Genomic DNA, 25,488 nt, shown 5'->3' with positions numbered 1-25,488 from the left:
CATACGCTCAAAGGTGGCAGGGGCGTTGCATAATCCAAACGGCATTACTTTAAATTGGTATAGGCCATCAGGTGTGATGAACGCGGTTTTTTCTCTGTCCATATTGTCAACAGCAATCTGCCAGTATCCAGAACGAAGATCAACAGAAGAGAAATAGCTGGAACCGTGGAGGCAGTCAAGGGCGTCATCTATACGTGGGAGCGGGTAGACGTCCTTCTTAGTAATTTTGTTCAGATGACGGTAGTCTACACAGAAGCGCCACGTGCCATCCTTCTTCTTAACCAACACTACAGGTGACGCCCAGGGACTCGAAGAAGGCTCAATGATGTTTTTGTCTAGCATTTTGTTCACTTCACTTTGACTTACTTGGCGTTCCGACGCAGAAACTCGATACAGTCGTCGGTGAATAGGAGTAGCATCGCCAGTAAGAATCCGATGCTTGACCGCGAGCGTCTGGCCTAAAGGGTGATTGTCGAAGTCGAAAATATCTCTGTAGGACGATAATACTTGGTAAAGGTCTTCAGCCTGCGCAGAAGACAGGTCCGTTGCAACCATTTTCTGTATCTTGGGATCGGCGGCCGAGGCTGGCACGATGAGCCTGCTAAGCTCGCAAGAAGCATCGGTCGATAAAGTTGCCATGTGATGGTCGCCGAGACAATCAACGTTGGCAAGGCAAATACCTTGCGGAAGAATTTGCTTTGCCAATCCAAAGTTAAAGATAGGCATGAAAGTGCGGTTCGCAGTAATTGTAAGTATACTGTGAGGCATGGTAACGTCATACTGTAGTGGAATGTCGGGCAGAGGAGTGACGAGGTACTCGCCATCAGGGACTGGTGGGGAAGACAAGAGTTCAATATAGGCTATTGATTTTGGCGGCAGGCGAATAAAGCCGGTGGGGCGTAGGCAGCACTGGGGTGCGTCAGAAGGTTCTGCGAGAATTGGCAACTCAAGGCGAAGGGTACTGGCAGAGCAGTCAATAAGAGCAGAATGCGCGGAGAGAAAATCGAGGCCAAGAATGAGGTCGTGGGGGCAATGAGCAATCACGGTGAAGAGGACAGGAGTGTGGCGGCCGGCGATGTTAACACGTGCCGTACACATGCCGATAATAGGCACAGTACCGCCATCCGCAACGCGGACGACGCGTGCCAACGCTGGGGTGAGGAGCTTGTTCAGTCGTCGTCGGAAGGCAGCACTCATAACAGAAAGATGTGCCCCTGTATCGATGAGTGCCGTGACAGGATAGCCATCAACGTCAACGCTAAGAAGGTTTTGGTTCGTGTTTAACGTGAGCAGAGGATTTGAGGGCAGTGTCGACAACGCAGCTTCACCTCCAGAAGCTGCAGTGCCTAGTTTTCCGGCTGGGCCCGGGAGGCGATAGGCGGCGAGGTTGGGGCAAACGAGACTGACGGCGTCGAGGTGAGGGCGAGCAGCTGTAGCGGAGGTTCGGAGCAGGGGCATCAGCGGCAGTGGGTTCATGGCGGGTGGCATAGGGAACAGAAGGTCCAAAGGTGCGGGAATAAGTGGCGGCGTATGTCCGAGGAGGCGATCGGTTGCGGCAGTGACGAGCGACGTGGCCGATGCGACAGCAGAGGTGCGCCATTTGGACGGGTTGCGGCGAGATGTGGTAGAAAAGGAGTGTCGGGGACGAGGAGGGCCGCTAGAAAACTGGGGAACGCTGGCTTGAGATGTTGAACACACGGAGTTCAGACCCATGTTCTCAAATTCCTGTCTGACTACGGCCTGAATCATGGCAATCGTGGTTGCTGGCGGATCGGGAGGCGTCGTGGAGAAAGCTGGCGAACAGGTGGCCTCGAGCTTGTGGCGAACAATACGGGTAACGTCGTCACAGGTGGTGGCCTGACGCGGTCGGCCCTCACATGTCGACGTAGCAGCGGTGTTGGGTAGCCGCGTGATGCTGTGTGTGATACGGCGGCTCTTGGCTTGTTCAAGGCGACGACATTCTTTAATGATGGCGTCGATTGTCGAGACGTTGCCGAAAACAAGCAAATTGAAAGCGTCATCGACGATGCCTTTTAGAACATGTGACACTTTATCTGATTCAGACATAGCATCATCAGATTTGCGGAATAGAGCCAAGACGTCGAAGATGTATGAAACGTACGGCTCTGTAGATGTCTGAACACGAGACGCAAGAGCCTTTCTCGTGGCAACCTTGTGGCCAATGGGGTCGCCGAACAGTTCCCGTAACTTTTCTTTGAAAGTGTCCCAACTGCTTATCTCGTCGTCATGCGTCTTGCACCACACGCGTGGGGTGCCGCCAAGATAAAAGATGACATTGGCGAACATAATGGTTGGGTCCCACCTGTTATTAGTGCTGGCATGTTCACATAGCTTGATCCATTCATCAACGTCCTGTCCCTCCAGGCCAGAGAACACACCAGGGTCGCGATGTTGGGCAACCGTGACGATTGGAGCAGTCAGACCAGCCGAAGCCGTTGCAGAGGCAGGCTCATCACCGGGAGGCATGGTGACAAGCTCGATGTACCGACCACTCCGGAGTTCCGTGGCGAGGACGGGGATCGCTGACCTCCACCAGAATGTTACGTGTAAAAAGACACAGACGAAAGAGACTATTTACAGGCTATTTACACTGGACTGGAGCCAGAGCGCCAGGCCGACATTCACTCGCGCCAAGGGCACAGACCCACTTCGTTTTCGTTCTCGCGGCGACTCGTCCCTTGAGCATCGCTCGATGATATCGCAATAATATGAATAGACGTGGTAAATTCTTCACATGTACAGAAGCTAGAAGTGAGCTTATGCGCATGGCGGTGAAAAGTGAAAAGTCTCTATGTCCTTTGTGTTATTCTGTGGTATGAAATCAGGAAGCAAATAACAAATTTTCTGGGAACACAAGGTAACAACGAAAGAAAATGGAGAATCTAGTTGTATACATCAAAGCCACAAAATTCAAAGCATGAAGATGAAAATTTTGGGGCTTTGACATACTCATGAGGACATATAAGTTGAACTTCAAAAATTTTCTCTAGCAGGTGTTTTTCAAAAGTTGTCAAACTTATCCAAAAATGTAAATCTTAAATGTCAGCAATGCAGCCTCCTTTACCCATGGTAATGTGCAGTGCAAATGAGGACAAAGAAAGAACCACAAAGGACAGTCATAATCCTGTGTGGTTCTTTCTTTGTCCTCGTTGTTCATCCTGCCCGTTACCATGAATCAACAACAACTCGCCCTATTTTCCAGTTTTACCCATCAGCAATATTGTGAAATACTTGATGTGTGCACTGTTCTTGCAAGTAAGCATGTATTAAAAGCATGATAATAATCTTCAAATAGGGTTGAAGATTAATATGCAGAAGACAAAAATAATGATGAATAGTCGGGCAAGGGAACAAGTGTTCAGGATCGCCAGTTAGCCTCTACAGTCTGTGAGGGAGTCCGTTTACCTAGGTCAATTAACCACAGGGAACCCTGATCATGAGAAGGAAATTCATAGAAGAATGAAAATAGGTTGGATAGCATATGGCGGACATTGTCAGCTCCAGACTGGAAGCTTATCATTATCACTAAAAAGAAAGGTGTACAATCAGTGCATTCTACCGGTGTTAACACATGGGGCAGAAACTTGGAGACTGACCAAGAAGCTCGAAAACAAGCACCGCTCAACGAGCGATGGAACGACGAATGATAGGCGTAACGTTAAGAAGCAGAAAGAGAGCGGTTTGGATCAGAGAGCAAACGGGTATAGCAGATATCCTAATTGACATTAAAGGGACCCTGAAATGATTTTGACGATTTTGTACAAACGTACCGAGTCTTTAGAGTAGGTCCTTTATTATTAAGTGGCGCATCTAAGTGTCTGCGTAAAGTGTGTAATTTATTATAGGGTTTTAAACATGTACATCGCTCGGCTGAATTTTAAGCCGCCCCTACCCATTTGACGTCATTTTCCCTAATGAAGTTAGTAGGGTGAGCTATACGATTGGCTGCCCAGGGCGCATCATCAATAATTTTTCCAACTTTATGGTGAACAAATGTTGTTCGTAATAGTTGGAATGTTAGTTAATTTGTTTCTATAAAAAGAAAGTAACAGAAAGAGAATGCGCAAGAACAATTTCTCACTACACTTAAGCACTTCCGGCACACAGCAAGCGTCGTCTGCTGGTGTTACAATGTGCTCCAGTTTGATGAGAGCTACGCAGCCAGAGTCGGTCTGTCTTTTCGCGAGTACCATGATTCGACTTTGTTGTATTGTGGGCTGCAAACATAGTGACTGGCAATATGTCAAGCTGCGACATCATGTCCCTCTGCAAGGCAGCAGATGAGCGGAGTGGCTGCAGTGCATAGTACTGTCGCTATCCGATTGGCGCCAGGATTTGCGCATTTGCGGCGATCACTTTGCACCGGAAGATTACTACCACAACAGCATTTCGCGAGTCTGGTATTCGGGTAAACGTAAGAGCAAGGGGACAGGGCCTGGTCGTTTGACCGAGCCGTTTCACAGGATGAGCAGAAGCGCAAACATGAATGGTCTGCATGGTGCAACCACCTGGTAGCACAGAGCTCAACCAAACACAGTACCAGTAATTAAGCATATTCTTCTTTGGTGCTGGTGCAAATTTTTCGTAGGAGTGTAATTGTTAACACATTGTTTTTGTAAATGTTTAAAATGTCTTACACTTGGTTAGAGCAATGTTAGCTCTTTGTTTGGCTGGTTAAGCTCTGCGTCAATGGGTGGTTGGACCGTGGAGACAGATCAGGTAGCTCACGTACGTCTACGCTAAAGTTCCTTAATCAGCTTGAGTTTATTCCTCCACTGTTCCGTCAAAACGCCCAGCTCGCCTGTGGTTGCCGGAATACCAGACACGTTCAGCGTTGCGACAGAATGCTCGCAACACACGCTGCTTCGATAGCTGTCACTTGGGGTCGACTGCCAAGCAGCTGGCAGAGAGGTTGGAGAGGCTTCACGCATTCGCTGCTAGAGAACTGGAAGTCGAAGACACGACGTGCCATCATGATGCAGAGCCAGTGAAGGCGGAGGAGCTTAGCACTGATCACTCGGCGAACGAGCTGAAGAGAAAATGCGTGGCTATGGAGGAGGGTAACTTGTAATTGTCCATAGCCCTCTTAATATGACACGCTTCACACAAATTGTGGTGCGAATTATTAACTTTAGCTGTACCCTACGTGTCCACAAAATTTTTCCAAACCATTTCAGGGGCCCTTTAGGAGAAAGAAATGGAGCTGGGCAGGTCATGTAATGTGCAGGTTAGATAACCATTGGACCATTAGGGTTACAGAATGAATACCAAGAGAAGGGAAGTGCAGTCAAGGATGGCAGAAGACTAGGTGGGGCGATGAAATTAGGAAATTCGCGGGCGCTAGTTGGAATCGGTTGGCGCAGGTCAGGGGTAATTGGAGATCGCAGGGAGAGGCCTTCGTCCTGCAGTGGACATAGAATGGGCTGATGATGATGATGATGAATAAAAGAAATTACTGCATATTTCTTCATACTTACTTTTGCTTGACTGAAATTTTACTTGCTATTTTACATGTGTCGTTTTGCACATTGCACTTATCTTGCACTATGTGGTGTTTTTTTCTACTTCTTATTAGGGCCTCCTTCATGTTTAAACCAATACAGTTGCCGACTGATAATACAGACATGCTTATTCCACCCTGAAAGTCTGCTTGGCACAACTTTATATGACCCCCATCGTGGGTGTCACGGTGGCAGTGACATGGTTCTTAAAATTAAATTGTGGGGTTTTATGTGCCAAAACTAGTGGTGTGCGAATACTTGAAGATTATCACATTCGATTCGAATCGGTTAGTATTTGATTTCATTTGAATGGCACTTTTACTATTATAAGCCAACAAACACTGACACCAAGGACAACATAGGGGAAATTACTTGTGCTCAATAAATGAAATAAAGAAACAATAAATTAATGGAAATTAAAGTGGATGAAAAAACAACTTGCCGCAAGTGGGAACTGAACCCACAACCTTCGCATTTCGCGTGTGATGCTCTACCAATCTGGTAGAGCATCGCACGTGAAATGCGAAGGTTGTGGGTTCGGTTCCCACCTGCGGCAAGTCCACGACCCTGCGGCAATTGCCCACGACCCTCATGACGATTCACCACGCATCAATAACTGCGGTGACGATGCTTGGGCACAGTGTGCTGCTCAGCGCAGTGTGGCGTATACTCGCCGGGTCCGGCCGCCTTCAGCACAGTTTGTCGGACAAAAAGCGCCCACACTCCATGACCTGTGCCGCATTCGGTAGTGCAAAACGCCCTACGTATGTGTCAAACACTTTTCAAGTGTGAGATATATGCACAAAACCCAAAAGAAAGCACAAAACTAGTGAGACTCGTGCTACTCTACGGGACGACATATTTTCCATACTACCCAGCCAACTACGTTGACCGCCACCAGGTCGCACCATGGTGCATTCAAAACTCAAGCGCGTCAGCCACATAAATGGATACTTATTAAAGCTATGCAATAAAATAAACTTAATCGATGAACTTGGTACATGTTACTGAATCTGTAGGATGAGCAGGTACTATTTAATTATCAAAATCATAGGAAGCCTCATAGTCAGCAGGGTAATCTACTCGCTGCCATACCTGTTGTGAATAAGCATGCACCGCTGACACGTGTTTGTTTTGTTAGATTCACCGGCCATGCCTGCTCAGGAGCCGTTACGCGTGTACATGCACAGGAAAGACGAACTGACGTACAGCCACGGAATTGTGTACTGGGGCCATCGAGCGGTTATTCCAACAAGTTCGCGGCAGTCAATCCTGCGTATGCTGCATGATGCACATCAAGGGATAACGGCTACGAAGAACCTGGCACGTTCTGTTTTCTGGTACCCAGGGCTCGATCGGGACATTGAGAAGCTGGTCAACACGTGTCCAACATGCATAGAATGGGGCAGCATGCCTCCTGCCCGACAACCCGTGCCTTGGCCGGACACAGAGGAGCCATGGTCTAGGGTCCATGTCGATTTTGCGGGTCCTGTGGAAGGTAACATGTTGTTGATCGTGGTTGATTCCCATACGAAATGGATCGAGGTTACCGCCATGAAGACCGCCAGTTCGACAAAGACAATTGAAGCACTGCAGACTATGTTCAGCCGGTTCGGTTTGCCGAGGACCCTGGTGACGGACAACGGGCCGCAGTTTACTAGCGAAGAGTTCAGGGCATTTATGAAGCGCAATGGCATCGCTCATTTGCGGACAGTTCCCTACAAACCGCAGTCTAATGGCCCGGCGGAAAGGGCAGTACGGACTGTCAAACAGGGGTTAAACAAAAACACACGTGGCAGTTTGCAAGCTCGGCTGGACCACTATCTTTCGCATTATCGGCGCACTCCCTTGCCAAATAGGCAAACCCCAGCTTTTATGCTTCTCAGATATCAGCCACATTCTTTATTGCACACGTCGTGTCACGACCATTCCCTTCTGCAGGTGCGTAGTTCAACCACTCCGTAGTTCAAGAACTACGGAGTGGGTGACAAATGGAAACCAGGCGCGGTAGAATCCACCGAAGGCTTGCGAATGGCAACGGTAAAGACTGCAAATGGGGAGCAACATCGCCGCCACCTCGACCAGCTAAAATCCAGGAGGACCAGCGTGGGAGAAGAAGCGGTGGAACCCGAGGCTCCCATGCAAGTACCAACGACTAAAGGCAGCCAGAACACAGCGGCAGACTCGCAGTCTCAACGACACGACAGCAGTCACAGTCAGGCTCAAGTAGGAACCGACATTCAAACGCCGTCAGACGGGAGGGCTGAAGCCGAGGTTGCTACCAGCAAGCCGCAAGTGACTGACCGGGCTGAAGTGACACTGCGTAGGTCAAAGCGGAAGCCCCGGCCCCCGGACCGCTTCACTCCTTAAGGGGGAAGAATTGTTGTGAATCAGCATGCGCCACTGACACGTGTTTGTTTTGTTAGATTCACCGGCTATGCCTGTTGTGAATCGGCAGTGGCTGCAGTGACGTCACAAGATAAAGACTATAAAAGCTACACTAACCTTTAATAAAGCGTTCGTTCTTTGCCAACTGCTTCTCGAGTTACTTCAATACTACCCCATGATCAAGGGCGAAACGGAACAAGCAGAGACAATCCTGCGTAAGGCCTACAAGACGGCACTCCACCTACCAAGAAACACGCCGAACGACAAGCTGCTACAGCTAGGGATTAGCAACACCTTCGCCGAACTAGCAGAAGCACAGCTTGGAGCACAGTTTCACCGACTCAGGGCTCCTGACAAGGTTAGGTCGCGACCCAAGGAGGCATCTCGATCGATCCACCGATATACCCGACGAGATCAGTAAGACCCTGCAGGTCAATCCCATTCCGAAAAACATGGATCCAAATCTCCACGCGGCCAGAAGGCAGGCGCGGGCAGGTTATGTGGAAAGGCATTTAGCCAAACTATAAACACGGTTTTCACGGATGCAACACTGTATCCATGGAATAGACATACAAATTACATTAAGGCAGCTTCGGTAGTGGTTGACAACGCAGGCAAGCTAATCACCTGCGCAACTACACGTAGCGCCAGGATAGTGGAAGCGGAGGAGGTCGCTGTTGCGCTGGCGGCGACTGAGGGCTATCGAAAAGACAAATCAATGGTCATTTTAACGGATTCAAAAGAGACATGCAGGAACTACACAAAGGGTAGAATCTGCAGGGCTGCCTTAGCTATCCTCCGCAAGGCAGAACACCTCAGACACACTGCAACCCACAAACTAATCTGGATTCCGGCACACACGGGGATAGAAGGAAATGAAAGGGCAGACAGCTTGGCTTGCGAGATCACGTACCGAGTCGAGCGGCCACACGCCCTGGGACAGCACTTCACCGTGGAGATCGGCTATTCAGAGTTACTGAACTACCACAGAGGCAAGAGAATTAGATACTCCCCACCACACAAAGCCTTAACACAGCAAGAAGCAGCTAGTTGGCGGAGGCTGCAAACGGGAACTTTCTCTGACTTACATATACTAAGCAAGATGTATCCTACACAATTTAGGAACACATGCCCGTGGTGCGGGGCAACCCCCACGCTTTACCATATAACCTGGGAGTATAAACGTAACTACACATTCCACCAACACAAATCCCCGAGTGCGGAGCAGTGGGAGAGCCGGCTCACCAGCTGCGAGCTCGCCGCCCAAAGGGCAATGGTGCAGCACGCAAGCGAAGCAGTGCGGCTCAGTGGAGCCCTGGACTAGGGGCCCAAGCCTGCTAAGAAGGTCAAGCGTCTACAGCGATGAAGACGAAGACCGAACGCTAAACCCTTAATGGACCAAATAAAGTTTTCTCTCTCTCTCTCTCTATTCTGTAAGCACTGGCTGGGTAATCTTGAGACTCTACAGGTATGTTTTTGGAAACTACAAGAAGCTACAAAGCTCAACCAAGACATTAAAAGGCAATGCAGCAGGCAGACACAACAAGAGATACCAGTGTTACTATGCAAGACAAACACAGCACGCAATGCTGCTTTGCTGCTAGCAACAATTTTTATATGCACAACAATATAGAAAAAAGTTAATGAATGTTCAGTGTATACCTTGACATGATGTCTTTATAAGAGGGTTCTTTCTCGGATTTTGACAGTTCTTCACTTGAAGTGTCACTGGTTTCGCTATCTTCACTGCTTTCATGTCGAGAGCTCTTTCTTGCTGTTGCATGTTTTGCATCCTTCTTGTGTTTCTTCTTCTTAAGTTTAGACTGATAAAAATAAAAAGAATAAACTTGGCATAAAATCCACAATATTTTCAAAAGCATAGATTAAATGAGTTTTCTAGACATACCTTGAGCTTTTTTTTGTGTTTCTTCTCACTCCTTGACTTGTGATCTTTTTTCTTGTGTTTGTGTGAGTGTTGTAACTTAGATGAACCTTGAAGGATAGCTGACAATAGAAAAGCAACAGGGATTAATCACCTGCAGAAAATGCATAAGTACATTAACTGCACAACAGCACCAAAGACAAAAATATTACATGCCATTTACACACTGCAGCTTAGTTCTATGTAAATTTATACAGGTTGCATTACAGTACACCTATTGCGTTCCTTACTGTTCATTACAACATTCAAAGAGACATGTTATAGAAATTAGAAAAGTCTCAGGAGCTAAATTTACTTTTGCCCACATGTGAAGAAGATAAGATGATCCTCTGTGCCTGATGAAAGTGCTGTCCCAGCAGTAATTGTTCTTATGTTTTTTCATGCTGGAAATGATCATGGAATGAACACTCATTTTTATGAACCAGACCCAGTGAAGGCAACAACACAAGCAGTTTTTTTTTATAAAAGTAAAAGATGCTAATAATGCGAAAGGTCTGCAAGAAACTTCAGATATGTGCTGCTTCAAATATGACATATTGCCAAACCAGCCTTCAAAGTAGTGCTACAAGGTGCATACCTCGCTCCGATGGTTCAATGTTGTTAAAGCAAGGCCCCCCTTGTGGTGGTGGTGGTGGTGGCATGGGGCCATACATGCTGCTGCTGGACGTTTGCGTAGAGTGTTGGGACGACGTCGTTTCACCTAAGGCAGCGCAAGCCACTGTGCTGCTTGCTGGATTAGAGGGCATGTCTTGCAGTGGTGCTGGTGGCACCCTACGATTGAGCTGCTCAAAGTCAAGGTTGGCAAAGACTCCGAGGGCAGGTCTTGGAGGTTGCTTTACTGCTTCAGCCGGGCTTGCTTTTGTGTCAGTAGCCCCTGAAACGGCCTCCTCTCCTGTAGTTGTCTCTCCTAACATGGGTTTCCTATCTACATGATCCTCATCCTCATCCTCTGATGATTCTGAGAAGATTGATTTGAAAAATTCCAGAGGTGGGCGCTCCTCTTCAGGCGTGTCGCTGGAGACCTGGACCAGAAATAGGTTAAAGTAAGAAAACATATTTGGACCCATTGCTGACAAGCACACAGAGACTAGCTCGTGCACAATGGAACATGGAACCAGGCTGCTGCATTATCACTGCAATGGTTTTTTGTTTTTAAAGCATCAGTGTTCACATGCTTAGGTTATAAAACATAGTGGCTTTTCACCCACATGGCAAGCAGTGCGGATCAGTAAGTCATCAGGCGGAGTGGGGTAGCGCGAAGTGGGATGAGAGACAAGGGCGCCGCACCACTCAGCCTCATGGAATACCAACTAGCCTCAACCATCATTTTCTTAAAAGTCATCATCTAGTATAAATTTATTTTTAGATATTCTGGGGTTTTACGTGCCAAACCACAATTTGATTATGAGGCACTCCATAGTGAGGGACTCCAGATTAACTTTGACCAGCTGGGGTTCTTCAACATGCATCCAATGCACGGTAAACAAGCATTCTTGGATTTCGCCTCCACTGAAATGTGGCTGCCACGGTCGAGATTCAATCCCATGCCCTCAGGCTTAGTAGCGCAATGCCAGCACGCCACCATGGAGAGTCAAGTCATCATCTAAATAAGCATACTGTATTTACCGGAATCTAATGTGCACCTTTTCTCAGAGAAAATAGGTCTGAAAATTGCCTGCACATTACAATAAATACAAAGCTAAACTACCGTCACAGCCATGAGACGCAGCGTCATCATCATCACAAAATAGTGACAAAGCAAGCTTTTGTGAAGTTTGCTGCTGGTTGATTTTGTGCTCAACTACAATCTAGAGTGGTATTCCTGGCCAATAACTGTCAGAGATGCTATCACTTTCACGAAATTTTGCACGACTCTGCACTGGATGCGTCGCTGTAATCGGCTTCCAGCGTTTCTGGCGCTATGCCAAGCTTTTTAGCTGCGTACAGTACCATGAACGTTGTCGGACACACACTTCGACAAGTTCGATGCAGTCTTGCAAAAGTTATAGCAGTGTCTCTAAATGTGATTGCTCATGAATACCACCTCTGTGTGCTTGGTATCTGCAGTCAACCAAGTGTAAATGGCAATGATGATACACTGCTTTTATACTGTAAAAGCTCAGTGCTCTTAAAGAAAAAAAAAAACATCTGTGAAGGTGTGTCAGTTTTTCTGATCTTGAACGTGGGGTGCATACTACATTTTTCTTTTATGAATTGGCTGCCTGTTACATTCAGTTGCACATTTATTTAAAAAACTGGGTGCACGTCAGAATCGGGTAAATACGGTAATGGCTCATTTGAAGTGCTTTCATTACATCAATAAACTAATAACATTAATAATTACATGAATTATTAAATTTCACTTTATGTTCGCTAATATGAATAAGCTGTCAGTGGTTTAGACAGGACTCAATCTTGTGTGTTGGGGGGTGAGGGAGAGTGTGCAACCCAGTGTTGATTTTAAGAGGTGTTTCTCACTTGCTTGTAACCCGTTTCATGATTTAACACAAATAATTTTCCGCTATTTTCTGACACCAAAACAACACCCTGCGCATGCAATGGTCAACCGTGGTCACAAGAACACTTGCCTCTTCATCATCAGACTTGGATTCCACTGTACTTGTCATCGCTTCTGCACCTGAGACAGCAGGTTCAGTAACCGGCACAGGTCCTAGAAGGGAAATGGGGGATTTTGCAATCAGCCACACTTTTCATGATTGTAGATTTTCAGAAAATCTGTATGGGGAGGCCACAATGTTTCTTGACGTAAGCACATTGCTATTCAAGTACTACCAATTAAAATACTACTATAATATGAAACAATGGCAGCAAGAATCACCATATTAAATAAGGTAGGGCTCTCTTCTAAGATGATTAAGTCGTGGGTGCATTTTTGCATATTAAATAAAGTCCGAGCATAAGCGCAGGCTTAATTCTGACAACAATATACAGTAAAACCTCGCTAATTCGAACTCTGTTAATTCAAAATCCTGGAAAATTTGAAGGTTTTCTGTGGTCCCGTATTTCCCTATATAAATCTGACAGAATAATTCGAACCGGCGGCCTAGGCCTACCCGGTTATTTCGAAGATTTGGGGTGCTTTGCGGCAATTCCCGAATTCCATTTCACTGAAAACCAACGAAACGACAGCCATTCGGAGCTGCGAGGCGACGCCACATAGCAATCGTGATTATTCATAGACAAAGCGCCCGACCTGTAGTACTGCTAGCACAAAAATCAGTCCACGGTACGCCCCGTGCACCGCCAAAACGCGCGCCTGCAGAGAAGACATGCTTCACTGCAACGCAGTGGGCATACCGGTTTTTGTTACATGCTCTCGTACCCCCCTCTGCACACTCCTCGTAGTCGCAGCGGTCGCAGCGTCAGCGCGTGTTCTGTGCCACTGCTGCTGGCTGTCATTCGCCCATTCTCTCTCCGCGCCTGCAGCGACGTGTGTGTGCGCAACGCTGGTCTGTGCCGCTTCTTTTTGTGCGGTGGTTAGGGATGTTGCAGCTAGCATGGTGTTCTTTTTTTTCTGAACTGTGCAGAAGTGCCAGTGAGCAAAGATGCCAACGTATAAGACTTTAACGCTGCAGCAGAAGTTCTGCTTGATGCAAGAAGCAGGTAAGAACACGTGTTCCAAGACCAAGTTGGCTGAAAGGCACAGCGTGCTCCTGTCGACGATGTCCACAATATTGAAGAACAAGTAGAACGTACTGGAGGCCTACAGCAAGACATATGCTTCAAAGCAGTCGTTAGTATGGGCTCCCACGTACCAAGATGTGGAATCAGCTTTACTTAGCTGGCTGCAGAAAGCAAACGCAACCCACCTTCTCGTCAATGGAACGATACCGCGGGAGAAGGCCAACGACTTGGCCCTATAACTTGGGCACGAAGAGTTCAAGTGTAGCAATGGATGGTTCAGCCGTTTTAAAGAGCGCAATAATTTGACCTTTCTAGCCGTCTGTGGTGACAGCGGCAGTGCAAACGAGAGCGTCGTTGACGACTGGAAGAAACACACACATTGGCTCCGTTGCTTAGTGAGTACGGTGCAGACGATGTGTGCAACCTTGACGAGGCAACCCTTCTTTACAAGATGCTGCCCACAAAAACGTTCGCAGCGAAGGACACCGCGGTCAGGGGTTGAAAGCAGGGCAAGGAAAGAATTACTGTTCTTTTCGGTGAGAACATGTGCGGTAAACACAAGCTACCGCTACTCATAGTTGGAAAGAGTGGAAAGCCTCGCTGCTTTAAAAATGCATGGCTGACGCCAAGGGATGAGCTTTTCTACCGGCACAACAAGAAAGCCTGGGTCACAGGCGCAATATTTGAAGATTACGCTCGGCAGCTTGACCGCAAGTTCGCAGTCACAGGCAGGAATGTACTCTTCGTTGTTGATAATTGCCTGGCGCATGGTGACATCCCACACCTGAAAGCTATCAGGATGGTATTTCTTCCTCCGAACACCACGTCGATCTCGTAGCCAATGGACCAAGGTGTCATTCGCCACCCGAGGAAGATTTACCGCCACCATCTGCTCAAGCGCATGCTGGTTGCTACGACAACGGCAAGGAGTACTCAACTGACCTACTTGGGGCCATATGTCTTCTCTTATTGTATATGCATGGAAGCAAGTGGAACCCACTTTGATCATGCGGTGTTTTGAACATGCTGGCTTCTTGAAGGAAAGCACTGTCAATGCTGATGCTGGCTATTCATGTGCACTTGATGAAGAAGGAGCAGAGTATTGCGACCGCATCAATGCACTTTGCGCAGAGGATAGCGAGTCCGGTGCAGTCGGCTTCGTGAAGTATCTGAACTTTGAAAATGATCAACAAATGTGCTACTCAGACTTGGAGAGTGAAGCTACCACTGATGCGACCATGTGCGATGACAGCGACAATGACGACATTAACAAGCCCTCCCGAGCACTCGCTCTCGGGGAAGTTATCGGATCGTTGAACGTTATCCGCAGTTTTGTTGAGTGCCACGGTGGAAATTCTCAAATGCTGCACGTACCTAGTTGGCCAACTAGAAAACATGACCTCTGGAGCCTCAAACTACAGTACACGGCAAACCAGCATCTCTCATTACTTTAAGTAATCCAAAGATCGCCGAATAAAGGTAGTGCATTCCTGCCGCGAAATTTTTTGCCTGGGTTGCATTTTTTTGTGTGTTTGTTAATTCGAAAACCCACTTAATTCAGAGATTTTTTGCAGTCCCTATGACTTCGAATTAACGAGGTTTTACTGTACAATCGAACCCATTTATAACAATATTCTAATGCCAAGAAAATCACACTGTTATAAATGATAACTGTTATAACCAGGTTGTACAAAAAAAGCAGAGGACAAACATCCAAACATCTTAATTAGACAGAAATAAGTACAGTCGAACCCACTTATAGCATAAATGTTTTTAACAATGCCCAGGTGTAAAAAGGGGTAGCTGCTGGAATGTGAACTTTTGTGAGTGTTCTATGGTAATATAAACAGCTTACGAGAATGTTCCCATGCCGTATAATTGGCTATAAATTAAATCTGGCTACTGGGTGTTTGTGGCTAACAGAAAATGAACGTGAAATCTAGGGGGGAAAAAAAAAGAGAGAGCTGCTGCACACCCGCCTTTGTGCCGCACTCCCTGCACGACAAGCCTTCATCCCATCATCCTGCGCATTGCCGGCCTCACATGCTCCTCTCCCGTATTTCTTACACCTCTGCATTACGTGAGTCGACTGCACCGTGCGTAGGGCAACGAGATGAGCTCGTGCTGTGCAGGATATGCGGCACAAAGGCAGGTGTCGTGGCTTACAATTTTTTCCCCCTCTATTTTCTTTTTTTTTTGTGTTCAAGTATATTGCATTCTTTTTCCGTTTGGCACACGCATCCAGCAGCCAGACTTATATTTTTATAACTGATACTGCGGCGTGGGAGCATTGTAGTAAGCGGTTTATTTCCCCATAGAACATATACAAAATTTGATGGTGCATCGGCTACTCATTGTTATATCCGATACATTGTTAAAAGCAGTATCTAGAAGTGGGTTCAACTGTAATACCCTTGTGGCAGTTGTGAGACGTTCTGGATATTTAAATGTCTGTACAAGGGTATAAAATGAGCTAAGATTTGGTATATCTGGCTACAACGTTCGATATGTGTTGATGTTGCCCACTTTCAGGTGATGCAGAGAGTGGAACCATACCTGCTGGGCATGGCACTAGCATCAAACAAAATTAAACAAGAACTTCAAGATGGGCAACTTCAGAGAATGACAACCTCGTTAGTTGTTTGTTGACGTAATTTCCAATACAGTCGAACCCGGCTATATCGAACTCGCAAATAATGCCTATCAGTTCTATATAGAGCATAATTCGATATAATCCTGCTAAATAATTGAATGTCATAAAAGCACATAGCATTTATAAAATCACTTTATTGATGAAACTAGCTTAGTTTCACATGAAATAGTCCTGTATTTTCTTCTGCTTGGGCAATTTCGCTGCGTGCAATGCATGCACTTCTCCACATTGTCTAAGAAGTCGAAGCAGCTGAGGCTGCAACCTTCTGCATTCGTGAAGAAGCACCGGACTAGTGTGAGTGCACCAATAACTTCGGAGGACGTGGGCAAAAGACTGTCATTGCTTTCCTCAGTGTGCCCACTTTCACTTGTGCTCAGTACGATGTCGGCAATGTAGTCTTCATTTTCGGGCTCTCCCGTGGTCGCGACACCATCATCTGCACCCACAAATTCGTCCACCGTTGATTTGTCAACAGCTTCCGCAAATTCTGACAGCTCGCTCCAAACTTCGGCAACACCCGCAACGGCTTTGTCGCATTCATCAGAATTTACACTCGTCATCGAGCACGCGGAAGCCAGCACGGCTGAAGCAATTTCGGATGAACCACTTTCACATGGCCGTGCATATGCATCGGGTGCCACGGGCACCGGGTCGCGAGCTTGGCCGCTTTAGCTCTAATCTCCCCCTTATTCTTCAAGATCATGCTGAGAGTGCTCCTCGAATATTGCACACTGCGGGGACATCCGACTTCTCACCGCGTTCGACTCGATTTATGATTTCGAGCTTCCTGACGAAACGCGAATTCTGCCGCTTCATCACGGCAACACTGCGGGAGAAGGCCCACAAGGCGCACACACAATGAACAAGAAAAGCAGCGAGACAACTCGCACTTTCGCCATCTTGCACGATGAGGGCACAAGAGCCTCGGGTTGGCTGTCTGAGCAAGCACTACGGGCGGGCCAGGATAATTTTTTGCAGGGGGGTGTCAACGGCTCGCCCGGGGCAGCGCGGTCACGGTAGGGAAAGCGGTTGGATGGAGCCGTGCCACTGGGTTTCTCCGCCACCACAAGGGAAAGCCAACTTTTGGGGGCACTTTACCGCCGCTTGACGTTCGATATATTGGGAGTTGCTGCTATTTTTGTTCGATGTAAGCATAAATTTTGCTATATATACTCATTGTAACTATACCGTGTCCAGAAATTGTTCGATATATAGAATAATTTGATGTAAACAGGTTCGATATAGTCGGGTTTGACTGTATACTGAACACCCACACTGCACTGCTCTTTCTAGAAATAGAACAAAGCTTGTACATAAAACAAAATCCAGGATAACCCCTTGCTCAAAGACCACACACAAATAAACAGAACCATGGAGAACTTGATATTTCTGTGGATAGGCTTAGAGTAGATGCTTTACACATCTATTTTACTCCTTTTGGAAGATACAGTTAAACCTCAATATAACGAAATTCTTGATATCACGAAGTATTTAACTTTTCATAACCTGTTGTCCATAGAACATTTTTGTCCATCTTGTCCAATTTGAACATCTTGTCCATAGAACATACAGTATTTAGAACCTCAATATGATGAAGTGTGTGTGTGTATGTGATTTCAATATAATGAAATTTCACTGCCGCCGCAAAGGTATGCTGAGACAATGGAAACTTTCGGACGCAGATGGTCACATGATTGAATTACAAGCTGCTGCTTGCAAATGCACCTCTCAAATCGCGCACCTTGTGACAAGAGCAACCACCAAAGTGGAGCCGCATCTTGTTCCGTATAAAGTAGAAGTTCGATAAGATCCTATCACGCCCCACTCACTGTGTGCTTTAGGTGCAAGTGAAAGTGTACGAGGATGAGACAAGAAAGATGGTGGCTTCATGAGTGCTGCTTTCTCATGCGAACAAAGGAAAGAGGGGGAGGCGAGTGAGTTTGCGGTAACGCGATCAAGTGTGCACAAAGGGGGAGGGGCGGAGTGGGGAGTTAGTTGGCGCGCTTCTTGATCTCTGGCATGCGTCTTGGCCGTGGCTATGCATGGCTGTAAGCACGGCTGAGTGCATACACAGCCGCGCACCCTGCTTTAGAGGTAATCTGCCGCGTGTGCAAAGAGTGGGCATGCTGAGTCGGTGTAGCACTATGCAAACTGTCTTACCGCGCATTTAGTATTGGAGGTTGTGTAATATGAAGTTTTGGTGGCCCATTGGAGCGAGAGGCAGATGAAGCTTCACTCCCCGCTGTTGGTGGTTTTCCTGATAGTGTCGTCCCAGTGCGGGCTACGCTATCAGCTGCGGGAGCGGAATGCATGCAAAAGCGTGGCTGACTTCGCTTAATTCTTAGCGCCGAGGAGATAGCGTTGATGTACGTGGCTTGAAACCGTATCATTCATCGCCAACTCCCAAATTTATCAAATTGAATTGTTTTCTCATTCAAATTTGCTTTTTTTGATTGCCCAATAATTCAGAAAATTCTGCGGCCCCTTTCCATGTAAGAAAAATTAATCGGTGACTGTAATTATTTGCACAGAAGGTTGAATTTCAATACAACGAAATTTTGATATAACAAAGCAAATTGCCCATTTTACCGACTTTGTTATATTGAGGTTTAACTGTATAACAGAAGCCTGAAAGTCTGATATCTCGATCAAGGAGCCCAGAAATACGTACAATGGAAATTAGTCTTTAAGAGCAGCGGTGCACACATGGCATTGTCCAAAGTATTCAATTAAACCTTTGCTGATGCAATGGCTCACAGGCATTCAACTATGTGTTGATAAATGTGGGGAGCTCCAAATTGCATTTCATAGTAATAAATGCTATTTTCTGCATTAAAAGTGAAGTCTGCAATAACACCATCTGAAAGTACCAGTTCTCCTACAGGGCTGTATTCTGTATTCATGTCCTAAGGGCAGAATGAACACTATGCCAGTCTGCCAATGCTCATACAAGCACTCCACAAGTGATGCTTCAGTGCAAATTTGAAGACAGTATATGATACATGAAAAGCCACAGATAGCCTGTCAAGTAAACTGGGCTAACAAGCCTTCCATTAACAGATTATGTTATTATCGAAGACTGAAGGATACAAGGAATTGAATCAAGGCTTTGTGTCAACTAAACTACATTTAGTTATGACAAAGTCCACACCTTCATGCTCTTTGGCTGTTTCATTAGGCTTTTTATCTTCATTCACAGGTGTCAAAAAGTTAAAAATGGCATGCTTGTCAACTGCAACGGTTTCCAGGCCAACTTTGCTGCAGCTGTGAAAAAAAGAAAGAGGCAAGGGCATCAGCTGTAAGTTTCAGAAGAAAGCAGCAGCTGTAGAAATTACAGTTTACATTCCTGCATCTTGAGTACAGTAAACGAAGACACATGGTGGCTAACACAGGCTTTTTAATGATACTGAGCTTAATGACACTAACATTTTGTTTTGAGACAAGTAGCAAGCCACACGAGTGGTTCTTGAAGCTTATTTTTTCATCACGAAAAGTGATTAATATGTTAGTTATACATGGGCTTCCTTGTCGTAAAGAAAAGATTAACTTCCTTGAAAGCACGCGACATGTCATGATTTGTCTCTTGGATCTTTTTTTCATGGACTTGTGGGACTGGTGCATACGCAGTTTTTCATTTAGGTGTGTATATCTGCATTATTAAAACCTGGTTGTGAGCAGAGTGTGTGTGTGTCTTCTTCCTCGTCTTAGTCTGTTGGCACTCACTTCCCAAGATGTGAAGTATACAAATGGAAAGCACAAGGCAAACTACTATGGTAATCTTTTTGTCCCTTTTTACAATTAAAGTCATACGGTTAAAGGAGCTACAAAACATTGCTGTCACCAACCTTGCATAATTCTGACAGCAGATAATTTAAACGTTCATAGTACTACATAAAAGACCAATTTCTGCCAATAAGGAATGAAAGAAATGCTTGAATGCACCCTCATGCACATGAAAAGCTGGACATGCATAACTGATTTAGTACAAGGAATATTTTTGGCATTAGTATAATATGTGCTCACAAATATGTGCCCAACATCTTCGGACTCTATAAACTCATCATTCTTAAGTTCAAAGGTTTGCACACAGATGAAACAAAGAGGGCTTACTTTGGATATGGATTTGGCACATTGAAGCATCTGCACAGAAGGTCAGTTGGGTGCCATTCAAATTCGTCATGCGTCAGCTTTCCAAACATGCCTAATTGAGCTGCCCTGGTGGCATCTGCAGTTTCTTCCTGCATGAAGCAGCGCAATATGAGTGACAAACATATGGGGAAAGAATGCCAGGCGCCACGGCAATAGTACTATGACCACCCAAGAATGCAGTGGCAAATACACTGCTGTCCATCCATGCGAACGGAATTTGTATAAGTGCGCCAGTCAATTAAGTTTGTTCATTGCCGTGACATTGCAAGGAAAGCAAGCTACTTTTAATATCAGTGTCCCTCATGAACTACCTTATAGAGCACAGAGGGCAAGTGCAGTGTGGTATGGTGGGCAGAGCTCGTCATTCATTTTTAGTTTGTCACCAAGAATAGACTTTATTGATCTACAGCCTTACTTTACAGAAAGGTGAGAAGGTGAGACATAAAGGACAGCCCACTTGCATACTGTATACAGTAGACTTTCGTTAATCTGACTCAAGCTAATTTGATTTTTCAATCAATTCAATCCAGAATGAAAGTCCCGGATGGAAGCCATGCATTTCCATGGGCCAAAACATTCAGTTCTTTTCTATCCTGAAATGGGCCCTCACCAGATAATTCAAACTTTTCTGGTCGGCACAAATGTGCCTGATCTAAATGGTGACCCCAATGGCTGCAGAATTTTGTTTTGGCAGCACTAGGGGGCAGTGGGTGCATTGAGGACATATCATCTCCTGCCAAAAAATGCTATTTTTGTCCGGCCCTAGGAAAAATTGCAAGCAAAAAATGGCAGCGCACAATTAATGATTACAATATTTACTTGATTCTAATGGATGCCTTTTCTCCCCACAAAAATTGATCCAAAAATTTGTTCGCGGCATGCAGCTCGATACAAGATCAAGACCACCTTCATCCCATCAGAGCCAGTGTCGTCACCATTGCCATCACAAGATGTTGACAGAACAAGTTCTTGTGTGGAATGGTGACGACGACGCAATGCTCTCAATGTTTGATTATAAATGTTCATAAGATACGTTATTTTACAGGCTAAGCTAGTGGCAATAAAGCCATGCCACATGTTCTTGGCATTCCGAAGGATTGAATACGTCGTAGGACAAACTAGCGAAGTGGTTAGTCTAGGCATGGGCTACCATCCTGCTTGTGATTGTTGCAGAGTTGTTCGAGAAATCTGGAATACCAAATGTGTGGATCATATGGAGGGTGACATGTGTTTCTTAGACAGCGATAAAGCCATTTAGCTCTGCATTAATCACTGCCCTTCAATCTGTTCAGAACCTTGCTGCCCAATATGTGCTAACTAGTCTCGCTATGCCAGCGTTTCTTCAATGAAAGGTAAGCTTCATCTGCTGACACATAAGTCATGTAGCAAGTGCTTCTGCTTAAACCTTTCACAAAATTTATTAGACTAATCTAACACTTAAAATGAAAAATGATCTTTTCCTCCCCACAGATTACATGTCCTTGTGGGTCAATCATAAACTCAAGGTTGAAATTCCATTATGCTGCACTAACACTTGCCATGCCTCTTTTTTGCCAAAAACAAGCAGTGACTGGAACCACCGTTCCACCTCTGTCATTGCAACCGAAGAACCTGCTGCCTTCAAAGTTGTGATTAATAATTTATTGTTAGACCACTCCTCTCTGTAATGCTCTCTGGCCCTGAGAGTATGAACGTAAACAAACAAACAAACAAACAAACAAATAAATAAAGTGCTGCCTGAAAGTGACGATGATGGACATTAACTGTAAATAAGTTTACATTTTGAGATGATAAACGTAAACGATTTTGGCTTTTTCTGATGGCCAGAATTAAAGGCATGCTAAATTTTTCTTGTTAAAAAAATTGGGTGAACATTGTATTTCTACTTTGGTTAGGCGCTCTAGTATAATTTCTGAGTCAGCTTCCTACGTTGAGCCCATAAGAAGTGCGTGCATGTTGGATTTGAGGGCGTTAGATTAGGTAAGTACTGCCAAATGCAGCAACGGTTTGTTTGGGCATTTTTGCTGCCTATTTCTTAACTTATTGCGTCAAAAAAAAGAAAAGAAGAAGAAAAACCACTTTTATCAGTACAGCCAAGGTTGAATTAATGGAAGTCGACTATGTATGATTAAGCCACTTGTGAGGTGCAGGACATGACTCCACTCATAGATGACTTACCCAAAAAGGGAACAATACTGACTGTGAATGACTAGTATGTGAATGAGCCCTGTTACCTAGCTTTTTATCCTAGCTCATGCCTGACCAGTAATCCTGTAATCCTTCACATGGGGCGACAGCAGGGTAAGGTGCGGTTCAAAGAAAAGAAAAACAACAAAAGTACAAGAAATATGATTTGGCAGAAAGCAATATCATGCAGTCATACTAAAGAAAACATGAGCTTCACCATAAAAATTCAGCTCTGTTTCGGGATTTTGGTTGCAGACTCAGATTCAGCTCTGACAAGAACTGATTTGGTTAAGCAGCACACTTGAAAAAACACACTCACACAAACATGAATGACGAGAACATGCCATCTGCTATGAAAAAATTGCACTAACTAAATAGGATGGAATTAAAGTGAACACTGCAATGCTGAAGCCTATATTTCTTCCCTATACCACACCCATGGGGAACCAACCAAATATCCTAGAAGTGTCTAACACAAACAGGATGTGGGCTTAGCCAAGCTTAACTGGGGCTGTACTGAATGTAATGCAAGCAGCAACACTTATGACGAAATTCAGTGGGAGAACAGGAGCACTCAAAAGCACGCTGAAAGTGCTCTTTCCAGGTGCGGCGTGTTTCAGTGGTAGAACAGGAGTGGGAGCATCGTCATGCAGTGGTAGAACAAGAGCAGTTTCGCTGCGCCGAGAGCAGCTGGGAACAGTCCGCACTGCTCTCGCCTGAAAAGCGGAGTACGAAGAAAGTCAGGTGATTCAAGACGTCATATCCTCCTCATTTGTATTTATTTTGCTTTAGCCAGCGAGCGTGGCGCCAATGGCGGCAGCCAAGCGTAGTCGCTGTTTTGGCCCCAGTGACTTTGACGTCGTTGATATGAACGAGCCTCCCAATGATTCAGCGACAAATACTGGCATTTCTAGTCAACCTTGCTTCTCATTGGATACGTGGAGTGCAGCGGCAGCAAAGCGTCTTTGCCTTGCTGAAGTGCTTGAGACGCTCGATGGTGACAGCAGCGAAAGCTACTGTCACCAGATGCGTCGGAGGATGCATTGGCATTGCACAAATGTATGTATACACGGCCGTGAACCAGTGAATACCCGACAACCACAACACGGTTACACGTGTTTTGCCGCTCTCCCACAGAGAATGCTGGGACGTCGATTGCTTGTGTCACATGGTACATTTCTCCTCACACGTCCCCTTTCAACCTGCTCTCTGAATGTACGCCACATTCCAGTGGCGGTTCGAGTGTTCCGGCTCTCACTGCGCTGCCACCCGACTCCGCACTGCACCGTGCTCTACTCCTGTCCTCTCAATGGAATTCGCCATTAGTCCTAGAATGAAGCTGAAAACATTGTCATGAAACTTGCAACAGTGAAATTTGAAGACTCTGCTATATGAAAGAGAAAGCTGTCAGCTACCTGAATGCAGCACAAAGCTGTAATGAAAACCCTTAGAGATTTCTAGAAAAAGAGAGAGAGAAAGGGATAGAGATAGATAGATAGATAGATAGAGAAGAAAAACAAACCTTTACCTACCTCCACTCTGAAAACTGGATACGGAGCTTAGCGGAACAGGGGAAAAAGAAAATAAGGAAGAAAGGATGACAACAAACCAACATACCACTTTATCAACGGGCACATCAATGGTGTCATCATCCTTGAGTGTTCTGGTGGAGATGAACCGAGATCCCAGGCCCTGGCTTGGCTGGCAGATCATAGCTGCCCTTTGGAACTCTTTGCGTTCTCTTTCCTTTTCCCACTCTGTCATGCTAACTGGTTGCATGGCTGAAAATACTTCTACAGGAAAATGTGCAAATATGAGTATGTCACCATTAACCTGTGCAATAGTTTTTGTGAGGCAACAGCTAGGTACCGTACATACTTGATTCCAATGTGCTCTCAATTGTAACACACACCAAATTTTTCATGACCAGAAATAAAAAATAGGGTGCCCTAGATTGTAACACGCACCCCAATTTTGAGACTTCAAAAAATAAAGAAATGCAATAACCTTGATTGTTCTCACACCAACTCATAATAACAGGGAAAATAGTGATTTCTTATCAATTGGAAAAAAAAAAAAACTTTATTGTATTCGAGTCACAATGTCTGTTTTTTCAAGGTTGGCCACAAGGTTAATCAAGGTGCTGCCTGGGTTTGTCTGATGCAGAATTGTTAGACTATGCCACGGTCCCAATTACTTGGCTTTTGCAGATGGTTTACTGTTGCCAAAACTGTCATGTGCTCAGGCTAGATGGTCAGCTAAGTACTTGCAGAAATTACCTGGCCATGCTACTATAAATGCTGTCAAATTAACATATCGGACAGGTTAAGCATGGAGCATATTTAGTTTGTTCACAGCGAGAGTACTACTGCTGTGGAAAGCATGCAGGATGCTGCACTGACATTAAAGAAATTATGTATAATTTCGTATTTATTTATAAAAATGCTGGTTAATTATACATTACAATCTATTTAAGCAGAATACAAAAAATGCTGGAGGCTTCTTCTGGCAGTTTATAAGAACATACAGTTGGCTACATCTGCACAGAAGGCATTGGTTGCTTTTTAAACTTGTTGCACATTGGCTGGGACATTCTGGATATACCGGCTGCCACAACTAAACATTAACAATAAAGAAATGATAGAGGGCTCGACACAAATGAAACTAACTTATTCACAAATAACGTTTGTGCAAGTCATGAATATATTTTTCATTGTGCTTCAATAATTATTTCACAAACAATTTATTTTTTTAATACACAGAAATAATCACCAAGGGCGTGAATACAAAAACTGTAGAGGATGCCAAGAGCAGTGGTACCACAATTTTTCAAAGCGTGTTGCTAAAGTGAGTCATAAAGGTTGCTAAATTACTGGTGAATTTTGCTGCAAGGCCGCTAAAATTGCTGCTAACCCTTTTTAGTAAACCTTACTTAATGTAGGCATTTTAAATAGCATGGGAACACTATCTATAGTGGTCCAAAATGTTTGCCAATATACTAT

General features: G+C 45.3%; 1 protein-coding gene across 1 annotated transcript in view; it reads right to left on the bottom strand.

Moving 5' to 3' along the window:
* LOC126544788 (G patch domain-containing protein 1) overlaps positions 1 to 25,488 on the bottom strand; it is a 70,590-nt gene that overhangs the window by 5,191 nt on the left and 39,911 nt on the right. The window contains exons 9-15 of the mRNA XM_050192258.2: positions 24,104 to 24,279; positions 20,261 to 20,388; positions 19,302 to 19,414; positions 12,441 to 12,523; positions 10,430 to 10,874; positions 9,817 to 9,914; positions 9,573 to 9,733 (exon numbers count right to left, since the gene is read on the bottom strand). Coding sequence (XP_050048215.1) covers positions 9,573 to 9,733; positions 9,817 to 9,914; positions 10,430 to 10,874; positions 12,441 to 12,523; positions 19,302 to 19,414; positions 20,261 to 20,388; positions 24,104 to 24,279 — 1,204 coding nt within the window. The remainder of the gene's footprint in view (positions 1 to 9,572; positions 9,734 to 9,816; positions 9,915 to 10,429; positions 10,875 to 12,440; positions 12,524 to 19,301; positions 19,415 to 20,260; positions 20,389 to 24,103; positions 24,280 to 25,488) is intronic.

Source organism: Dermacentor andersoni, chromosome 1 (assembly GCF_023375885.2).
Source record: "Dermacentor andersoni chromosome 1, qqDerAnde1_hic_scaffold, whole genome shotgun sequence".
NCBI lineage: Eukaryota > Metazoa > Arthropoda > Arachnida > Ixodida > Ixodidae > Dermacentor > Dermacentor andersoni.
This window is presented reverse-complemented; position numbering and strand designations above follow the sequence as displayed.